The sequence below is a fragment of the Lepidochelys kempii genome, chromosome 7, assembly GCF_965140265.1.
Source record: "Lepidochelys kempii isolate rLepKem1 chromosome 7, rLepKem1.hap2, whole genome shotgun sequence".
Lineage (NCBI taxonomy): Eukaryota > Metazoa > Chordata > Testudines > Cheloniidae > Lepidochelys > Lepidochelys kempii.
In genome coordinates this window covers 5,778,168-5,800,311 of record NC_133262.1, presented here as the reverse complement: position 1 = coordinate 5,800,311, position 22,144 = coordinate 5,778,168, and the positions used below count along the sequence as shown (strand labels likewise).

Here is a 22,144-nt window from a genome sequence, read left to right as displayed (position 1 = left end):
GATGTATGGAAGGGAGTGCAGGTGAATGGAGTGTAGAGGACCATAATTACACTCGATCTCCATGTGCCATGGGGGTCTCTGGGCATCTCTCTCTGTCTGAGTAACTACCCCTTGTTAGGGGGCTTATTCCTTCACCTGCTTACTTCCCTGGTCCTTCTCCCATGAACAGAGAGCAACAATACCCGAAGTCCAAAGGTGCAAACAATTCAGTGTTTATTGGGGTGAACTTCCAGCAAGCATGATTCCAGTTTCCTTCCTTAGTGTCCCCCTTCCCAGCTCTGACACCACAGAGTCTTACCTGTGTCCCTGTTCCCCCCCGCCCACTTCCCTGATTGACTGCAGACTATATAGTAAAACTTGAGTTCTGTTGAGCTATACCTTAACCAATCATTTTACTGAAATTTAACTAACCAGTCCTAATATATTGTAACATGATTATTTAACCAATTATATCCCACCACCTTAATTAGTTTACACCCAGCAAAATTAATTATATAGCAGACAGAAACAATCACAGAACCAGACAGTTTATACAGACAAACAATAGGGAAACGGGGACTACAATGACAGAACAACTCAGAAATGAGGATTTCACATCCTGGCTATTGATAAGTGAGTTCTTGCCAGACAGGATGCTTTCAGACTAAGTTTCCTTTTACATTTTCTAGGCACTTCCCTTTCTCTGGAGGCGACAGGCATTATCAGGACAGGATTGTATTCCTAACAGCCCAATAGCACCTTATTTCAATGAGACTAGTTTGGGATGTGACCGGTCGCTTCCCAGCTTATGGCTGCCTCTGCTGCTTAGCCAAAGGCCTTAGCCTAAGAACAGGGCTTCAGACTGTCAAGTGAGAAAAGACCTTATACAGTCAGACAGTGATTTTGATTCTCTCTTTTATACCTGTAGAACTAGCTAACTGATAAGAATGCACCTAAATTCTTAGAGTATAGGCCTTTACAGACAGGCCTGAATATCTATATCCTATATCCCTTTGCTGGCCTGTGGAGGTTAGAACCCTCAGCAACAAGCTCTGCGTATGAGGGGTCGTTTTATATCATGATACTGTAGATCGCTCTTCACTGCATTGTTCTGAAATGCATGCTCTAGGAAGTTGGGTCATCCCAAAGTCCCGAGTTTGTAGTCAGCTGGTTGGGAAAGAGGAGGCGGCCAGCTCACCCATAACTTTTTCTAAGCAATAGCAGTGTGGGCACTGTTAAAAAATGAAACATTTCACGCACATTCCCAGTTTAAAAAGATCCTGATCTTCATTAACTTGCCTCGCATAGTATGAATAATGGAAGAGAGCTTTCAGAGTTCGTTGCTGTGGCGTCAGCTAAAGCAGTTAATTATGTGTTGGGACAGTGGTAGGTGCTCTCACAATAATTGCTATGTTAACAGTGCTGGAGTTTTAATTTGAATACAGATTCTCTTTGCATTGTATTAGCAAGCCTTCCTTTAATATAGTATTTCAGTCAGAGGCTCACAGATTGTTTTCATTGCTGTGAACAGCTGGTTGCTTCTTTTCCTAACCTGCACTTGTTGTATATTAGATGAAAAGTAGCAAGCTGGTAATGATACCCTCAGGTTAGTTCTGACTGGCCATGAGCAATCTTTTTACCTTTAATTCACTCATTGCCAGACCTCACTACAGGTGGCAGGAGCCAGAGGCTCAAGTCATGGGATTTTGAGGGTGGGGGGTGAGTGTTATAGAACTTTTGGGGGTACAGATGAATTTCCCCTGCTCAATAGTTCTATTTGAACAGGCCTTAAATAGCTGACGGTGCTTTGATGCGACTTTCTCTAAACCCGATGACATCATGAGTTGGCTCCTCTCCAAAGGAAGAGACAATCACCCTCTCCCCCCCCCCCCTTTTTTTTTTTTTTTTTTTTTTTTACACAGCTCTTGTAAGTAGAACCTGCCAAAGTGAATCCGTTTAAGGCTTCAGTCTGACAATTCAAGCTAATACCAGAGGAACATTGCTCCAAAAGCTGTTTTCAGGGACTAATTAAATGGAGCACAAGTGCGACTGCTTCATTTCCCCCCCGGTAGGGTTAACCTGCGTTTTGTCACAGAATTAAACTTTCACTAAAATTCTAACTTGGCTTTTATATTTTCACATCCATATTTCAACCCTACAGTGAAGAGAACAGACACCCGCAACGTATGGATATTGAGTTACAGTACATGCCCCCATAAGTCCTTGCTGATATTTTAACTCAGTTAAGAACAGGGGAAGCAACTAAAACATCATCCTCAGTACACCGTAATACCACCCCCCAGTTCCATACCTAGACTCCTAGAGGAACTGCCTTTATGTTGTGGGGTGAATCTGGTTGTGAAGACGTCACATTTTTTTTTTTTTTTTTTTGTTCCTGCCAAAATGAAAGTGAGCAGAATGTTAGGATACTGCAAAAATAGGTTCCCTTTATGAAGCAAGCCTTCAGAACATACAGTTCATTTGCACGGCTGTGTGAAAAAGCACTGAGCCAATTCAGAGCATAAATAACGCATGTTCTAACCGCCAAAACGGAAGATTATTTTTAACTGTCTGGGATAAATTTGTTCTAGTAAGGTGCTTAATCAGGGTGATTACCGTTATCCCCTGGACCATTAATTGCACTAAAGACAAGCATACATGGCCTCATCTTTTAATTCCTCCCCTCTTTAAAAATCCCCAACCCTCATTCCTGCTGCTCCCTACTCCTTTCTCCACAGGAGATCGCTTGCTCTGACCTACACTGCCTCTCAGTTGTCACTCCCTGAGCTAATGGCAGGGTCAAGAGCTGGCGGAATGAGTCAGGAGAGTTCATACCTGACTGATCTCAGGCTTTCAGCGATTGCTCAGGGCTTCCAACTGTGCTGCAGTGATCACGGTCATAGTTGACGCTGAGCAGGGAGAGAAATTTTGGCCTGGTGCACTGCCCAGATGACACTTGTTGAAGGCCATGCCTGTCTGGATTCACAGAAGACCTGAAGAAGAGCTCTGTGTAAGCTCAGCAGCTTGTCTCTCACCAATAGATGTTTGTCCACCTGGCCTCTGGATTCAGAGGGAGCAGCCAGGGTTTATGCCGTTTATCTGAATGAGGAAAATAAAGGTGGTGTACAATTTTTTCAAATGTCAACGAACAGCAGGGGAAGGGGCCAGGACATTCACAGGCTGTGCACTTCCCATTGTATTTACGTTTGTGTCCTAGGCATGATCACAGGGAGGGGTTCTGGGATGCTCTAGCTCATGTCAGTGTGTGGTACAAATCTAAAAGTAGGCCTTCCTGCAAAGATGAAGTCCAAAGATTGCAAGAATCCCACCCCAGTCATTCCCCAAATTCTTAGTATATCTGGTGCTGTAGAAACTCCTCAGTGGTCAAGGAGTTAACAATACAAAAAAGACCTTGTAGAGTCTGTCTTCTCTGTGCTTACATCCCCGCGGCTGGCCAGTGTCAGCTGACGTGGGCTCACAGGGCTTTTTTAATGGCAGTGTAGATGTTCAGGCTTGGGCTGAGGACCAGGCTCTGGGACCTCTCAAAGCCTGGGCTACAACCCAAACCCAGCTGTCTATACTGCCATTAAACAGCCCAAGTCAGCGGGCACGGGCCAGCCACAGGTGGTTAACCTGGAGCTAACTTGCATTGCTCCAGAGGTTGGGGTAAGTATTCTTTTGCTTCATGCCTATGACTTCTAGTTCTGTCCTGGTTGCATGGGTAGCACCTTACACACTTTCTCTCATGCTTTGGTTTAGCAACCTTCCAAAGCCTTGTAATCTGCAGGCCCAATGGCACGTATTTTTCCATAACTCAATCCCACCACAACCAGCGTTGCTTTTTGAATTCTCTGCAATGCACTGACGGCATGCATGTAGCCAGAACCAAATAGAGTATTCAGGGTGCAGGCTCACCAAAGGGCACAAAGCTTCCTGATCTTCCTCTGGCTGTGCAGCCCCTCGAAACCAAACCCAGAAACACTTACTTGGTAGAAAACTGCATGTTTGTCTCAAACATGCTTTCAGTAGCCCCCGGAGGCTCTTGGTAGTTCTGCTTTCCAAACGTGTGGCTTGGATGTTCACTCCTCCCCTCGTTCAGTTGTATTTTCCCAGGTGGAATCCCCATTTCTTCCAATCCCCAAATGCCTGTTGGTACCTTGCTTTTCCCTTTGGGCCGTGACTGAGGAAATCCCTGTTTACCTGCTGCTCTGCTGTTCACAGATGGTCCAGCATTGTGGCTTGCAGCCACTTTTCCACTCGCTCCCCGAGCTGTGCTATGCACTCTCCAGCTGCAGGCCAGGAGCTCGGGCTGCCTTTTTTTCTATATATTCTGCAGAATCTGAATCCATCCTGAAAGCAGCAGAAATACACTGAGCAGGGAGGAGATTGACATCTTAGGGTTATACCAACACTCCACCAGCCTTGGTTCTCATTTAAAGGGATTCTGTATGGGAAGTTTCAGAGTAACAGCCGTGTTAGTCTGTATTCGCAAATACTTCTCTTTGTATGGGAAGTGTTATTTACCCCTTATACTTCACACAATGCAAAGTCAACCAGTGGAACTCATTGCCAGGGGATGTTGCGAAGACCAAAAGTATAACTGGGTTCAAAAAAATCAGTGAAGTTCACAGAGGACAGGTCCATCAATGGCTATTAGCCAAGATGATCAGGGACGCAACCCCACGCTGTGGGTGTCCCTTAGCTTCTAACCGCCAGAAGCTGGGACTGGATAGTGGGAGGGATCACTCGATAATTCTGTTCACTCTTTCTGAGGCATCTGGCATTTGTCACTGTCAGAAGACAGGATACTGGGCTAGATGGACCATTGGTCTGATCCAGCCTGGCCATTTTCAGCAGGGTAGACATTGCGAACGTTATCTGTTGGGTCCAAACTTCTCTACAGGCTTTTCTGCTGCGGAAAACTTGCTCAGGCGCTGAGCAGGGGCAGAAGAGAAACTGCTCTTTATGGGCTTTAGGAATTTGGTGGTGTGACTGGGCTGGGCTTACCTGTGGTGCTGCCTAGTGGTTAGGTCACTGAGTCTCAGCTCTCCCGTCTCCAGCATCCCTGGCGAGCAGTGACTCCAATGCTGTGGCGGTCTCTCTTATGGTAATTAGTGACTCAGTCCTTTGGCCAGGCGACCAGTGGAGTCACCCCCTTCCAGGGTGACAGTCCAACACGATATCTACATCCATAGGTATCCCCCCAGAAGGAAGTTTTCAGCCCTCCTCTGGGCCCCTGTGGGCTGCACACCCTTGCCTCAGGGAGGACAATCTCTCTATCCCCCCTTCTCTCCAGGAGGGTGGGAGATAGGGTCTGTGCCCCCTTCATGGTTGGTTGATAGGAAAGACTGGGTCCAATCCAGGGGTCTATCAGTAGCAGCAATACCAAGCATCCAGCAGGGCTCTGAGGCTGCTTCCCTGGGCCACTTCCTAACACTTTCCCAGGCCAGGGCATGGCCACAGTCCCAGAGCCAATCCAAGGGGAGGGTTCCTTAAGGATAAGCTAGTCACTCCGCTGGGACCTGAGGTTGCTGCTGCATGCAGACCCCTGCAGCAAGGGCTCCTGCTGTACCCTTACTCAAGAGATCTCAGGTTAGATCCCCTTATCCTATCTGCTATTTGGCCCACCTTACTGAGCTGTCTGGCTCTCCTTTGAACTCCTCGAGATAGACCAGGTAGGACCCCTTGAGCCCTGAATTGCTCCTTAACCGTATCTATGTACCCCATCCCGGGGGTTCCATCCTACATGCTTTGGGCACCCTAGGAAGCTCCTCATGGGACACCTCATCCACTGTAGCCTACCAAGATTTAGGCAAGCAGAAGCTAAGATACACAAGAGAGACATCATCACCCCTCCGCCCCCCGCACTTCAGTACATTGTGGGAAGTGGCACCATATTGGATGGTGCCTGTCCTGCGTTTGATGCACCCTGCTTATGGGGAGCTTTGAGGCATCTTCTTTTCTCTCTTAAGAGCAGACATTTAGATAGCAACACTTTCATACAATAGTCACCCATCAATTTCCAGGGTACGTGAGGGATGATGCCCATAATCCTATCTTTAAAAAGTAAAATAAAATGCCAAGATAACCTAACTGTGAACTGAATGCAGCTGCCAAAGCAGCCTCTTGCTGTCTGCAGCCAGCCTGAAACAGTAGCTGAGTCGCAAACTCCCCCGTCTTGCGAACATCTCATGGGCCAGCCATCTCTAAAGCTCAGTGATGAAACTTCAGTATCAACATTAACTACTGTCTTGCTGATTATCTTCGCCTATAGAAGGGAGTGGAGCCTATGGGGAGGTGACAACTGGAAATACCTACCGGAAAGGAAACACAGAGGGAAGAAGAGAGGAGAAACTGAGACAGGGAAAAAGGTGAGAAGCAGAAAAAAGACGGCGGAAGGAAGAGACACAAAGGTTAGAGGTAGTGGTGGGTACTAAATGAGTGTGTATTTTCTCACTGAGTGCTACTGAGCGGGACTCAAAGGCAATAATAAATAATGGGAACAACACAAGGAGCAAATTCTACACTTAACCTTTGAGCAAACATCCTGTTGCCCCTAAGGGGAGAATCATTGTGGCCTGAGGGGAGCCTGAAGCCTTCACTGTATAACCCACAGATCATCACTTAAAATAGAACGTGGACCTTCCCAAATGAATGCCCCTTCCCTGGCCAGTTCGTGCCATTGGTTCGCGCTTAGCACGCCAGCTAACATTTGCATTTTGTAAGCAAGCGATTTGTAAGTTGGAAGGAATCTGAAACGACAAACTCCAGCAACGAGTTCCAAAGAATGTCATCAGAAACATTTAACTCTTCAACTGCTAGATGGATGAACTGGCGACTTGCCAGAAAATAAAATCTTTACCTTGCAACTGGTGTAATTTTGGTTATAAAGAGCTGTTTTGTGTCTAAGAGAGGGCTATAAATCCCAATTCACCTGAGCAACTCAATGCATCCTTTGTCCTAAGAGTCACTACTGAAGCCTACATAATAAACTGCGAACAAAACATTTAAAAAATACCAAAGTGGGAACCCTCCTTCCCAAACACAAAGGGATAGCTTTTGTGTCAGATACTCCTTTTAAAAGAAAAGTTGGAAAAAATTCTTCCTTTTGTGCTATAAAAATGACAGACACCATTACTGCTACTTAATGGAACCATGAAGCACCACATTACTAACAAGACTTTGACCAAAACTTAAGCCCCAGTCCTGCAAACTGACCCATGTGGGTGGACCAGCCCCACAGGTCTCCATCTGAGTCCATCCACTGATCAGCTTGCAGGATCAGGGCTTTAGATATTGAGTGGGATATGGAACTGCTCACTCAGGCAAATTCTCATCACCATCAATGGGAGATTTGTCTGAACAAGGAGTGCCAGATCCTATTTCGGAGGCCATTTCTATTGATTAATGTTCTATGAATTAGGTATGCTGATAAAATCAGAGTTCTGTCACACAATATTCCATGCCTGAAGTGAAGTGATGAACTATATTCTGGTAACCCTACGCCCTGGTATCTTTCTGTATTTTTTCATGGCAGAAACGTATTTTTAAAATAAAGGAATATTGTTCAACACACTGCATTTTGTATTTCAAAACAGAAATATTAAAAAGCTTCTTCCAATCATTCTACTTACACTCCATAAAATAAGAATCTTAAATAATCAAACTTTCTGGGAACCGGGAAAAGTACTTAGCCTCTTCTCAGGAATATACCAAAGCAAACAAGGTTGTACTTTTTAAAGGATCAGATGCTACCAGCCTCATGTACACGAGGGTAAGGGCTGGCAGAATCTGACCCAAAGTAATTCTCTGAAATTAGTTCACTGAGGCATCAATATGGATGTCTGCCTTCAATGCTAAATTGTTTTGCTTGGTACTATAATGAAGCAGAAACATATAATGTATTTCATGCAACCAACCTCATTTATTGAAAAATCCTAATTGTATTGCCTTGGTTAGTAACATCTGTTTGTTCAACAAACTAATTCTTTTCATGAAGCAAAGCACACCTTTTTCTTATAAATAGTATAAATTATTTTATTTACAGAAACTTGTTACAAAACAAATAGACTATATATTTATTTTTCTTTTAAATATCCAAAGTAATTTTTCTATCCCATGACATTTGTTCATGTACTATACAGCAGCCAACACAAAGTTCAGCTGATCAGATGCTCTTGATTATGTATACAAATTATCAAACTATTCACACGTTTTACACAGGAGATTGCTTTTTAGAACCAGGCTCAACACTGAGCAAGATACTTTCGAGGCCTACATTCACTTTGACATTATGTAGTGCTCATTTTAAAATTTTCTTTAAAACATAAAATATTTCACACAAAATGTAAAAATGATTTTCTGCTCAACAGTGAAAAGTTAAGAATTTTTCAAGCCCGATTCCCTCCCCCAGGACAGGATGAGTGACAGACAACAGAGATTCCTTGGCAAGAGAACTCTTAGAGGAAGACAACTGCCTTAGAAATGACATTTGAAAATCACACATTTTTTTAAATGGTTTTAAGAGGTAATTATCTGGTTTTTTTTGTTTTTTGTTTTTTTTTCTGGAATACAAAATAGTTTAAACATTCTCTTTTTCTAAACTAGATCGTTTACGAATGAATAACCAAAAAAAGGAGACAGTTCTGTAAATTTTCGTTTGAAAAAAGTATGTAACCCTTGGCATTATTTTGAGATGCATTATTAATGGGCTTGTTTCAAAACAAGTTATTCTATTTAAAATGCTTTACAAAAATCACCAGCATCAGTCATTTTTGTTTTTTGAACCCCTTCTAATTAAAATTTTAGAAATACATAGGTGGAAAAAGCAAGCTCCAAAATTTCAACTGAACATTCAAGTCTTTTAAGGAGAAGCTGTCTAAACAGTCCAAGCTTAAAACTAGTTATATCAGGCACTTTCAGTTTTTCCATTAGTTTTAAACCACATGAGACCCATACAAATGCGCACGCACACACTCACACACACAAACACACATCCTAAAAAAAGAGAAGCAGAGTGTCACTTAACTAAATGTAGTCTTCCGGGAATCAGACAACTGATTAGCAATGCCATCTAGACCATTTAGGCCCTGATCCTGCAATCAGATTCTTGTGGCGGACCTCTGCATGGATCCAATTGCAGGATCTCGGCGTTAGTTTGTATGTATCCACTCCCAAGACACTAAAAGGGACACAAATTTCACAAAACAAAGGCATCCCTTAATTTGCAAAGTAGGCATGTTACTATTAGCTTGGCAGTGAACCACTTCAAATTATAAAAAAGGTATTTGCTATTTTTAATTAATTAATAAATAAATACTAGATGATCTCAATTGTACCAAAACTGGATATAAGAAAAAAAGACCTGTGCAAAAATACATATTTAAATATGTACAATCAATTAACAAAATATGTCTTCTGAAATAGGGATACTTCAATATTTATAATAGAACAAGAAATTCCAAAATAAAGATACAAAAGTAGGTTTTTTGTATAATTCTTTGTTCATCATTGCAGCAATATTTTAGGTTAAGAAAACTGCAGGAGTCCTAAGGAGAAGTTGGAAAGCCTATAAAAATTGTCTCTCTTAAATTACTACGAAAAACTGTCTAGAAAGAACCCAGCCACTACAAATTCAATTTTGCAAGGTAAATTAATTTTAAGCTTCCTTAATTATTTACAGTAAGAATTATGAGAGACAATAAAAGCTTCAGGAACAGTGTTCTGTTTAGAACCAAGATCTAACCTGTAATATTTAAGCAGGTCTGTACTCAAGGGCAGACGAAATTTAAGATGGCCTCACTTCCTCGTCCCAATAGATTAAAACTACGAGCCCTGATGCAGATGTAGTTAAAACCCGGCCCTACATGAAGCACCGTGATTAAATACTAACTTTCAAATGTCTGCATGGTTTTGAATGAGCTTTGACTTTCCATTATGCTTTCAGATCAACATAATCTTTACACAACTAAAGATGTTCCATCACTTAAAGCCACAAAGGTTGATTAATATACATTTCTATTTGCCTGAAATGTAAGTCTTTCCAACCAAATTGCACTTGTGACTGAAACACGTAAGAGTGAATGCTTGGCACCACTGACTTCCATGGCGCCAGAATTTCACACCCACTGTGCAGGAAACAATCTTTTCAGTTGGACATCGTATTACATCTTCAGCTTTTTGTTCCTGAAATACAGTGAGTTTATGTTTGCATAATAAACGTCTGAAGTGTTTTTTCTTGGTGACCTTTTGTATAAGCTCAAAGCTAAAGTGTCTGCATAGAGGCTTGCTGTTGTTTTGCGGTACATCATAATTCTGCAGCAAGTTCATGTTAACTCGGAAACGTGAACAGGTAACCAACCAAGCACCTGCTGCTATTAGTGGCTTGAGAATCCCTGATGTACGATGCGCCACCAAAATGGGGAGAAGGCGGCTGGACTGTGTGAATAATTTGATAGGCTCAGATTGTCTGATCTCAGCAATATCTGGTGCCCCTTTAAGGCAAAAGAGTATATTCTTGATTTAGAAATTGTTTTCCTTTACTTCACCCCTTAATGAAGGTTCAAGTAAAGTCTCAAAATTCACTGTTAAAAAGCTTACTGAAAATATCCAAATCAATGATATTGTAATAATGCAAAAGCCCTTTAAAGGATTTCATTTTTGAGATGTTTTAAAACAAGATAAAATCTCTCATGAAAACTGACTGTCTGGACTGTAACATAGTATAGTCCCCTTTATTCAGAAAACATCTGTATCTGAGAAAAAGATGATAGTAACCCATCCAGGTGCACTTAAAGCTGGACTCAGTTGCTAACTAGCATCTAGTACAGCATTCTGAAATATTTTATTGTGGGTAGCTGAAAGCATGACAAGTGTTAATGATTTGATTACAAGAACAAGGCATAAACTAACTGAAAATCTTTCAGAAAAATCTTTAAATATTTAGTTTTAAAAGGGCTGTTTTTACAGGCCGGAAGGTACAACCAACCTAAATCAACTAGTAGAGTTCTTCTTTAAAGTAACAAAGGCTTCTGGTATACAGTATAGGTCAAAAAATATGTTCTTTGGGAATAGTTTAGGTTATTTGCCTTTGTTGATCTGATACTTTTGCATTCGGATTTCCTTCATCAAAAGGAATTAACAATTTTTACTTTCTTTTGCAATAGAATCTTATTCAAAATAATAATTGCTTTTCCATCAGGCAAGTACAACATTATTTTTGTATTTGTTTTTCGAACAATGGCCTCAAACAAGTTTTTAAAACGTTTTGAAACTCCTGACAGCTTCTTATCCCAAATTACTTGCAAAAGGCTGGGCAAAACACAGACTATTTAGTTTCTGAATTGTGCTATTTTTGTGTTCCATGAAAGGAACACTGCTATAAAAACACTAAAGCCATATTCCCTTCTTGAGGGCTTCTTTTCAATGTGCCTAACACATTGTACCCCTGCTGCAGGGGTTCTTTCAATTGACAGCGCCTATTGGGTGGCTAATAACCTACAAAAGACACCATCAGCATAAAGAGTCCACAGTAATGGTTGTCCCCAAACATTCTTTTGCCAGCCAATCTATGTCAGATAGTGGCAAGATGATGTACTCCTGTAGGCAAAATCTCACAGATTTGTAGCAAGCAGTCCAGACCACTGTTAACACTGGTAAGAGCAATTATGTGGCTGAACTTCATCCAGTGTCCATTTATAATATTCACTGCTACAGACATGGCTTCAGGGAAATTCCTTGTTTGAATCACAGTCCAGTAGATTTCCACACCTGAGGACCATGGGAAGCTGGGATAACTCAAAGGCATCTTGGAGTCCAGAATTCCAGATGGAGGTTTTGCTTATAGTGAACGTTGTCCAGTTCTTTTCTCACCACGGTATATTCAGCTATCAAGGACGTGCCTTTGGCTTTCAAACAAAAAAGAAAGCTGTGTAAGCAAGCATGTCGTAATAGATATAGTAAAGGCCACATCAGGCAGGACCTTTCTGGACAGCAAGAGAACATGTCAGAGGGAGTTACAAGGCACCAGGTAGCATTATTAACAGCCAGTCGGCTTGTTTGCATCTGGAATTCTAAAGTTTCTGCCTTCCCAAGTAATTGTGCTCTCCAATTACACTCCGAAATGGCTAACTGGTATCGTAGTCATGACAAAAACAATCAGAAGCACTAAGGTGTGGCTTTCCTCATTTCTTAAACGTATACATTCAATTTCATTATTTCAGAAGTAGCTTTTTCCCCCATTAGGTTGCTCAGTTAAATGAAAACTGTCAGGAAGTACCAAAAGTGAAAGTTCTTAGAGCAATGATGGCTGAGCCGTATTATCCATAGATAGGCATTTCTTCTTCCTATACAGTATGTACACTAGTCAGCGTACAACAGCAATGATAGACCTGTTCTTTGGAGGAGAGTGAAAATTCAGAGACCTGTCCAAGATGGTATCATAAACATACAGCTAAGGGTAGCATAAAATCTCTCCTTTACCTGTAAGTGGTTAAGAAGCTCAAATAATCTGGTTGGCACCCGACCAAAAGGACCAATAAGGGAAGAAGATCCTTTCAAATCTGGGGGGAGGTTTTGTTTGTTCTTTCTTTGTTGTTCTCTCTTGGACAGAGAGGGACCAGGGCAGGAAAAAAACATCTCCTAAAATCCTACCTGAAATAAGCATCTAAGATTACAAACATTGTAAGTAATAGCAAGGAAATGCGTTAGATTATCTTTTGTTTTAGCTTGTGAATTTTCCCTATGCTAAGAGGGAGGTTTATTCCTGCTTTTTGTAACTTTGCAGTTGAGCCTAGAGGGGAATCCTCTGTGTTTTAAATCTTATTACCCTGTAAAATTACCTTCCATCCTGATTTTACAGAGGTGCTTCTAGAACCTGATGGGTTTTTAGTGTCCTAAAAACCCAAGGGTCTGGTCTGTGCTCACTTGGTTAACCTATTGGTTGGTATATTATTCTCAAGCCTCCCCAGGAAGGGGGGTGAATGGGCTTGGGGGGATATTTTGGGGAAATAGGAACTCCAAGTGGTCCTTTTCCTGAATCTTTGTCTAAATCACTTGGTGGTGGCAGCAGAATCCATCCAAGGACAAGGAAAGGATTTGTGCCTTGGGGAAGCTTTTAACCTAAGCTGGTAGAAATAAGCTTAGGGGGTCTTTCATGTGGGTCCCCACATCTGTACCCCAGAGTTCAGAGTGGGCAGGGAACCGTGACAGATGGGCCTTTGTGAGTTCCTAACACTTCAGTTATATGAACTTCCACAGCAGCGTGGAAAAAAAGCAAAGAGGTAGGGATTTGTAGGATTGGTGGAAATAGAAAGACATCATCAATATTTAAACACAGTAGAAAACATACCATGGGGAACAATCTTACAATGTCAGGGATCCAGATGATCTAAAATATTCTCCAGATCTAGCTTCTCTGAATCTATTTTTTCCCTTAAATAGTCTCTTTTCCTTCAAGTGATCTTCCAACCTATTTCTCATAGTTTAGGAAAAACAGCGGTATCTGATTTTTTCTGTTATTTCCCATTCCTCTCCTCATGACCCCACTATGCTCGGCAAAATAGTTTTTAAACAACACATTCATTTCAATGTTGTTCTATTTTGGGAAGTAACTATAACAATAGGACCCTACTTACTCACAAGATCTGATCCCTTTGTGTTTTCCTTGTAATTTCTGCTGGTTTTAAATGAGCAAAAGTAATTTTTAACTACTCTTATCTCCTGTTAATACTGCACAGCCAGTCAATACAGCTCTGGGGGAGGGGGCTGTGTTTTACTGCAGCTGAGTTACAATCAAAATGGGTAACTATGTTCTGATTGCAGAATGCTTATTGTTGTGGATATGGAAGTCAGAAAGATTCCAGGCTGACTTTCAGATACGTGGCTTATTTCGCAAGGCTGACACTCAGGAAAAATATTTTTACTTGTGAAGTGAGTGAATTTCATCTGGGAGTTATTAGGTAATAATTATGGCACCATTATGCCACTTTTATAATGCAACTTTTCAGAGTAAAACCACACTTTCAAAAAGATGTTGTAATAATCCGACAGCAAGAGATTCACATTGAAAAATATTTAAAAAGTGAACTGGAAAATAGATATCCACCTTTCACTAACAGAGTGTCTAGAATCAGTTAGTCAACCTAAAATACTGTAACAGGACACGACCTAGCTGTTGTAGGGGTCCCTTCTGGCCTTAAAGTCTCTGACTATGACCAATATTACCACGTACAGTCACCAGTGGAAGTCTAGAGATTCTAAAGCTAATCTGTCAAGCTTACGTCAGTGAAATATCTTCAATACAAAATGTCATACCTGATGAAGAAGAGAATTGTTCATCAGTCCCTGTGTTCCTGTGATTGCACTGGTGTGTTTTGCATGAACATTGTTCACCGATGGCAATTTGGCAACCTTGTTTGATTTGCTGCTGTTTATGCTGCTTGAACCAGGTGAGCACTTTCTTTTCTTTCCTATGAATTTGTCCAGGGAAGTGTGTGCATGTGAAAAACTGCTGTGTGAATTTACAGTCAGTTCACTGGACTGATGAACAAATGGCCCTAAGGAAAGAGTGGAATCGCTACTGTTCATCATCACACTCATTCTTTTTATCGATTCTGCAGGGCTTCCAGTAGGAGGGCCCCTCCCTGATTGGTCATGTTTGAGGCTAACAGAGTTAGCTTTGCTAGTCATACAATTGAGGCCAACACTGTGCGATGAAGATGGCAGAGATGAATGATAAGAGGTCCCAGAGTTGACCACACAGTTTTTCCGAAAGGACTCTGTGGAATGAGACGAAGGTGCTAGCAGCGCGGAACTGGTTTTACGCTTCTTTCCTGAGCCACCGCTGCTGCTGTTGCTGCTGGTGCTGTTACAGTTGGCACTGCTAGCAGGGGATTCCTTAGGTTTAAAAGACTTGCTGGGTTTCAATTTCTGAGGTTTGCTGGGCACAGGTGAAGGTACGGAGGAAAGCACTGTAGGTGTTGAAGGGGACGAAGACACTTGTCTTGATTGCATACTGCAGACAGGGTCCACTGCACCCAGATTAGAAGGATTGGCATTTAGTGTAGTTCCGTGTGATGGGACCGGTTTACTATGAAGAGACGTACAGGAAGGAGAAACCAGTGTTGGTGATGACATAACCGTGGTGGGTAAAAGGAAACCTGCAGCAGTGACACCATATTGTGACGCAGGCATCGAGTTTGTCCAATGCGGAGCACGAACAGACGCAGCGTTGCTAGATGCTGGGGGAATTTTCCTAGGAAAGAAAAAGAAGAAACAGTTAGTGTTCTTTGTGCACGGACATCAGTGACTAGACTGAAACGGTCCTGCATTAGAATAATTCTGTTTGCATTTGTTCAGTGCAAAAATACTCACCTTATCAAACCCTAAAACATTTTGATAAATTAAACCAACTACATTGCAAACAAGTAAAGCACTGCTTAGTAACCCTACTCCTTTGGTGGATGTATACGTGGTTATTTATCTGTAACTGGAGTTCCCTAAATATTACTGTCTGCTTTTCCGGGTGAGATTTCAAAAGTGCTCAGCGTTGGCCTAACTCTGCTTCTCCTGAAATCACTGAGAGTTTTACAGTTGACTTCTATGCCACGTTCCCTCTGCCTCCTAGATCCTGAGCCCTGGAAAGGCAACAAGTCGCTAGGGGCATAGTGCCTTGAAGCAGTGACCTCGGAATTACAGACAGGACAGTTCTCCGCTGACGCCAAGAGGGCTGTGTAGCAAGGTGAAGAGCAGGACCACCTGTTCTGAGGGGAGGTGCCCCAGGAGCCTTTCTGACCCCAGGGGGAGAGGAAAGCGAATAGAGAAAAAGACCCTAAAAGACCTGCTCTCAGTGCAACCAGCTTTAGTGACTGGGCTGAAGCCAGCACCATCACTGGCTCTGGGATAGCTTGAGCAGTGGGAAACGACGACTAAATGGGACCTGGATCCAATCCAACCAAACGGCACTCAAACCGAACGCCCCAATTAAACAATCCAAACGCTCATGACACTCCTGCTCCCAAGTCCCCCACAACGGATACCAAACACCCTCTACAGCAGCGTTAGAGAACGAACCATAATTAGGATTTGAGGCACTAGACTTTTAGAAACTGCTCAACAGATTTCATTTCCATGTCCAACAGCAAAGCACAAGTTGTCAGCTGTCATATTGCTTTAAAAAGGTTCCAGCCACTCTCAGCTCAGCCCAAGAATACAAAGACAGGAGATCTGTGGCTACAGTTTTATGAAAAGTAAAGAATATAGTCTCCTGGTGAGTGTAACTCAATCCCCTCCTATTCTCCAGATGACAGTTTAAATGGAGCTATTGCTCACATTTACTGTGTTATTGGGAGGTGCTAATTTAAAAAGAGGTGATAAGAAGGTTTAGTTTATTCTTAAAATGTCTTAAATGAATTATTATTACAACAGGAAAGCCATTTTTCTCTCAATCGCAAGAATAATAATTTAAAAAAAACCCTTTCATTTCTACTCACTTCCACATCTGTGAATTAAGATGCTTGTCCACCATGAAGTTAAGTGCACATCGGATATGGTTCCACCGCTTATCAAAAACGTAATAACCTCTTCCAATTTGCCGGCTACCAAATGTGCAAAACTGAAAATACAGATTTTATTTTGGTGTTTTCTAATTTTAATAACAACTCTCTAAACAATAAATTAACGCACTTAATTACAAACCAATAATATACAGGAAAAGTCTAAGGACCTAAGATAGCAAACGTACATTAGGACTTTGATCCTTATGGCCCAAAAAGTATGTTCAGTATATATTCCCAAATAGCTCAGGCCCAACTGGCAAGGAGGACCATCTTTCTCTCTCTGAGATGCTGCCACCTTTAATAGGAATCACCTTGATTAGAGAGAGAGAGGGAAAGTGGTAGATTTTTTTTTCCTGAGGGGCCATTAGGTTTGCAACCTATTCCCATACTTGCTCTGACATTCAGGCCATACTGTAAGGTGTATGTGAGAGGGGCCTGTGGTTTATGGGGAAGCTTCTTTTGCACTGAGGCCGAGTCTTGTTGGGAGACAGCTGCTGGTTTTTAGGTGAACTGGCTTTTTTAATTTTCTCGAAGTCAATAAGGATAAGATATACATTTTATATAGGACAAGATGTACATTACATATCTAAATAAATATGTTAGCTCTCTATAAGAAATTGCTTGCAGTCATTTAAAATCTGTTTTTAAATGATTCCACTAAAAGAAAGATCTAGGAGTTAAATTACATCACATGCCCAAATATTTTAGTGAATTTTTTTTTTTTTTTTTGCTTTTGGAAATGAAAGTATGCCACACGTACCAACTGCTGCCAAGATTTTCACATGCAGCCAGGTTACTGCAAGCCATTATTTCTATGCGAAATTAAGGCTAGCCTCATGATTTAAAAACAGATAGAATACTGAAAGTGTTATTACACCATACCACTATTTTGCATGTACCAGTTTCACAGCTACCCTTTTCTCAAAACATTTCAGAAAGTTTCCACTTCCACCTCCAATATTTGTGGCATTTTGATTTCTCTTATGTTACAGTGGAGATATCTCAGAATGTGTTCTCATAGCACATTTACTCTGACAATTATGATTAAACCCTTCCTGCCTATTCTGTAACAAACACATTTTCCTGTGGCATGAGAACATTTTAGCAAACCCACCAAAAAATACACTGAAAAACCGTAATCAATTTGTTCACAAATTCAGAACCAGTAAAGGATGTACAACATACAGCGGCGGGCTGAGGATGATGACCTGAATAACGACAATCCAGTTTTTCAACATGTTCCTCTTTTTCATCACACTCTCCCTCATCACTGGATAAACGAGATGCTGGCTCAGCTGCAGGCAACGGAGGGTGTGGAGATTCATGGACTGAAAGAGAGTCACTAGGGGCATTTCCGCTGTACTGGGTTGGACAGCCTGGAGGCCTGGACAAGTAAATACACGGAAAAGGTATTACTGAACAAAGGCTACATTAGCAGGAATTACTTATTATGTCTGGAATTTTTTGCTTGTATAGAAAGGTGCTTTTTTTTTCAAAACCAGGTTTTCCACGTTTTCCTTTCTGTCATAATACCAGTATCTCAGAATTCTTTTAACAGTTACGTCACACAACTCTCCAGGAAAAGGAGGAATCATTATGTCCATTTTGCAGATAGGCACACTGAGAGACAGAAAGATTAAAGGTTTCAGAGTAGCAGCCGTGTTAGTCTGTATCCGCAAAAAGAACAGGAGGACTTGGGGCACCTTAGAAACTAACACATTTATCTGAGCATAAGCTTTCGTTAGCTCACGAAAGCTTATGCTCAGATAAATGTGTTAGTTTCTAAGGTGCCCCAAGTCCTCCTGTTCTTTTTTAGAAAGGTTAAAGTGGCTTTTCAAGGCCACTCAGCAAGTAAGTAACAGAGCCAGAAATAAAACCAGTAGTCTAGTCCCAACTCCCAGTCCTCAACTACTTCCACCAGCCAGTCCCAACCACTCCATTTGCGGTCGTCCCTTCTTTTTCTCCACTCCAGAAACTGCTGGGTATTTTTAAAAGCTCATTAAACAAAGATATCACCTTCACACCATCCTGACTTACTGCTATACTGGATCCAGAGGCACTGCTAAACTGGATGCCTTAAATTAATTTACTGTTGCAACAACTTCTTCATTTTGCATTCACTTCCTTCTCCTCTGTACTCCTAAATCCCCCCATTTCTATTTATCCATGTCCACCTTGCTGGAGCACCAACACTGAATAGCTGCTATAGAATGGAGCTTCTGGTTTTCATTTACTCAAGCCAGCATTTACCTCCCTGGGCCACCCATCATGGCCTCATGTTAGAAGGGCAGGAGATACAGCTCACCTAAGACTAAGGAAGGCTATGTCTACACTACGGGGCAGTGTAGACATAGCCCGGGGTCGGCAAGCTATGGCACGCGGGCGGATTTTCAGTGGCACTCACACTGCCCGGGTCCTGGCCACCGGTCCGGGGGGCTCTGCCTTTTAATTTAATTTTAAGTGAAGCTTCTTAAATATTTTAAAAACCTGATTTACTTTACATACAACAATAGTTTAGTTACGTATTACAGACTTATAGAAAGAGACCTTCTAAAAATGTTAAAATGTCTGACTGGCACGCGAAATCTTAAATTAGAGTGAATAAATCATAGAATCATAGAATATCAGGGTTGGAAGGGACCCCAGAAGGTCATCTAGTCCAACCCCCTGCTCAAAGCAGGACCAATTCCCAGTTAAATCATCCCAGCCAGGGCTTTGTCAAGCCTGACCTTAAAAACCTCTAAGGAAGGAGATTCTACCACCTCCCTAGGTAACGCATTCCAGTGTTTCACCACCCTCTTAGTGAAAAAGTTTTTCCTAATATCCAATCTAAACCTCCCCCACTGCAACTTGAGACCATTACTCCTCGTTCTGTCATCTGCTACCATTGAGAACAGTCTAGAGCCATCCTCTTTGGAACCCCCTTTCAGGTAGTTGAAAGCAGCTATCAAATCCCCCCTCATTCTTCTCTTCTGCAGGCTAAACAATCCCAGCTCCCTCAGCCTCTCCTCATAACTCATGTGTTCCAGTCCCCTAATCATTTTTGTTGCCCTTCGCTGGACTCTCTCCAATTTATCCACATGAAGACTCGGCACACCACTTCCGAAAGGCTGCCGACCCCTGACATAGCCTAAGATCCAGTGTGGAATTTTTGAGCGAGCAATCACCAGGCACAGAGCAAGAGCCCCTGAGTTGCGAATGAATCTGCATTTCCCACATGGTAGCACTCATTGCCACCAATCCATCAGGTTGCTCCCCAGACTTCACACTTGATGGATAAACAGATTTCACTTACCTTGGAAGACTGGGGGGGTGAGGTTTGGGTTTATTAGGTACTAAAGGCTTTGATTCTGTAGGAATAAGTCCATGAGAATTTTGGTGCAGCTCCTGGGAAGTTTTAGAAGGTGAGGGATGTGGTTCCCTGAGTGGGGGCATCTGCTGATGATGATCCGAATGTCGAAGCAATTCCTTTTCCCTGGTTTTGCTTTTGTGCTCAGCTAATAACAAATCAAATCGTTTTCTTCGACCCTGTACAGCCCTCCGCTGGGTTAAGGAATGTGTCTGCAAATCAAAGCATCAAACGTTAATCCAAGGCAATTTCATTTGCAGAAATTAAACACTCAAGACAGATATAAAACAATTCTAGAAGGGAGGAACTAAAGCAAGGGATGGCTTTTACAAGAAACATAAAGATGGCCTAATGGGTGTTTATATTCCTATTTGATAAGCCAATAATAATTAAAGTCAATGCTCTTTAAGAAGTAAAAACGGTCAAAGGTCTCATAAGACCTTTGAGTTTGATATTCAAGCCTTTTTCAAAGTCTCACATTCATTACTAATACAAGAATGCTTCCTGACCATTTATTTCAAATCATGAAGCACAGCACATGATTTTCTCGTAAGAGAAACGTACCAATTTTTTATGTTTATTTGTGGGACTGTTGAGCATAAGATGTAAAACAGACTTTTAAATAAAGGGTACTAAATTTAATAACCTTGTAAATGTATTTGCTTTTGCAAACTAGTGTATTCCCGGACACCTACTGTATGGTAATGGATATTAAAACCACAAAGAAACACAGCAGAATCAACAATTACAACTCCAAAAAAGCAACAAAATTCAGAGATTAAGGCGATACTATATCGGGTTGACCCACTCCTGAAAGATCCTGAACACCCAGTGGACTTAAATACATGGAGCGCAAAATCTACATGCAGTAGGATAAAAGATTGTTTCCCTTGTTTACGTGTGCTAAATTCATTCCCAAGGCCTTATTTTCACACAGTTCGAGGGGCTCAATAATTTTTATTTATTGTGGAAGTAAACAAGCCTATTTTCCACCTTACTATTAAGCTCTGAAAAGATATGAAAACAATTTTTTTAGGGGTAAGCAGAGTGGAAGGAATTTCTATGGAATGCTTGTATTTTCTTTAAAGCTTTTAGTTTATTTCCCTACTGTTTACAATCCTCTCTTAGAAGCTTGACACTTTTTACTTTTACTTTTCCTTTACTTTTACTTTTTACTTTTCCTTTACTTACCTTTCCTTTTCCCAAAGAACAACAGCTTTGCCCCCTGTGTTTTCAAGGAGGCATTACCTTCAAGTTTTCTTCCTTGTCGTTAATATCGGTTATGTCTACACTTGTTCCAGAGGTGGTTTGTTTGTTAGGTAGCTGGTGGTCCCGGTGCTGTGCAGCAGCATAGCTAAATATTTCAAGATCACACATGATTCTTGTCTTTACTTTCTGTAACTTCTCAGGGACAAGTGATCACTTTTGTTCAAACTGATGTTTAGAGCCAGAGTTCACCAGACTGTAACTTTTTAAAAGATGTTTTGTGTACAGAGTTTGACCTACTAGACAGAGACTCTTTAGATAAGGACTTCTCAGAAAAAGAGTTGAAGCAATATCAAACTACAGTCCACAGAGGCAGCAGCGTTCGGGTTGATACAGCCACCTTCTAAAATCTGCTACAGACTTAGTTGTCCTGTGGGAAACATTTTGCTTTGTCTAGGTCCCACATAAAGCAGTGACTATATTTTTTAATTTCTTTGTGATGGGTGGATTTTTTAAAATTAATCTTTATAGCCAAAGAGACATTCCCCAATAACAGGTTTCAGAGTAGCAGCCGTGTTAGTCTGTATTCGCAAAAAGAAAAGGAGTACTTGTGGCACCTTAGAGACTAACCAATTTATTTGAGCATAAGCTTTCGTAAACTACAGCTCACTTCATCGGATCCAGTGACCTGTAGCTCACGAAAGCGTATGCTCAAATAAATTGGTTAGTCTCTAAGGTGCCACAAGTCCTCCTGTTCTTTATTCCCCAATAAGAACATCTAACAATTTGAAGATGGGTAAAATTGAGGTCTGAATACTTCTACAAGAGGCAGAGGTGAAAGTAAGCCGGTATGCCCCAGTATGGCGTTCCGGTAAGAGCCGGTGTGCTGTACCGGGACTGACTTTCCCAGACGGCAATTTAAAACCCCGGGGTAGCGGCGGCAGGACTGCGGTGGGGATTTAAAGGGCCCCGGAGCTCCAGCCGCCGCTACCGCTCCGGCCCTTTAAATCTCCGCCTAAGCCCTGCTGCGAAGCCCTGGGGTAGCGGCGGCGGG

General features: G+C 41.8%; 1 protein-coding gene across 5 annotated transcripts in view; it reads right to left on the bottom strand.

The window, feature by feature from the left end:
- Positions 1–7,989: 7,989 nt before the first annotated feature.
- The window catches only part of ATXN7 (ataxin 7), a 127,556-nt gene continuing 113,401 nt past the window's right edge, over positions 7,990–22,144 (bottom strand). For 2 of the 5 annotated variants that reach the window (XM_073350988.1, XM_073350990.1), the window contains exons 9-13: positions 19,831–20,096; positions 17,721–17,919; positions 16,470–16,591; positions 14,293–15,232; positions 7,990–11,885 (exon numbers count right to left, since the gene is read on the bottom strand). In XM_073350988.1, the coding sequence (XP_073207089.1) occupies positions 11,868–11,885; positions 14,293–15,232; positions 16,470–16,591; positions 17,721–17,919; positions 19,831–20,096 (1,545 nt within the window). In that variant the 3' untranslated portion in view covers positions 7,990–11,867. The other 3 variants (XM_073350986.1, XM_073350987.1, XM_073350989.1) reach the window with 3 other exon arrangements.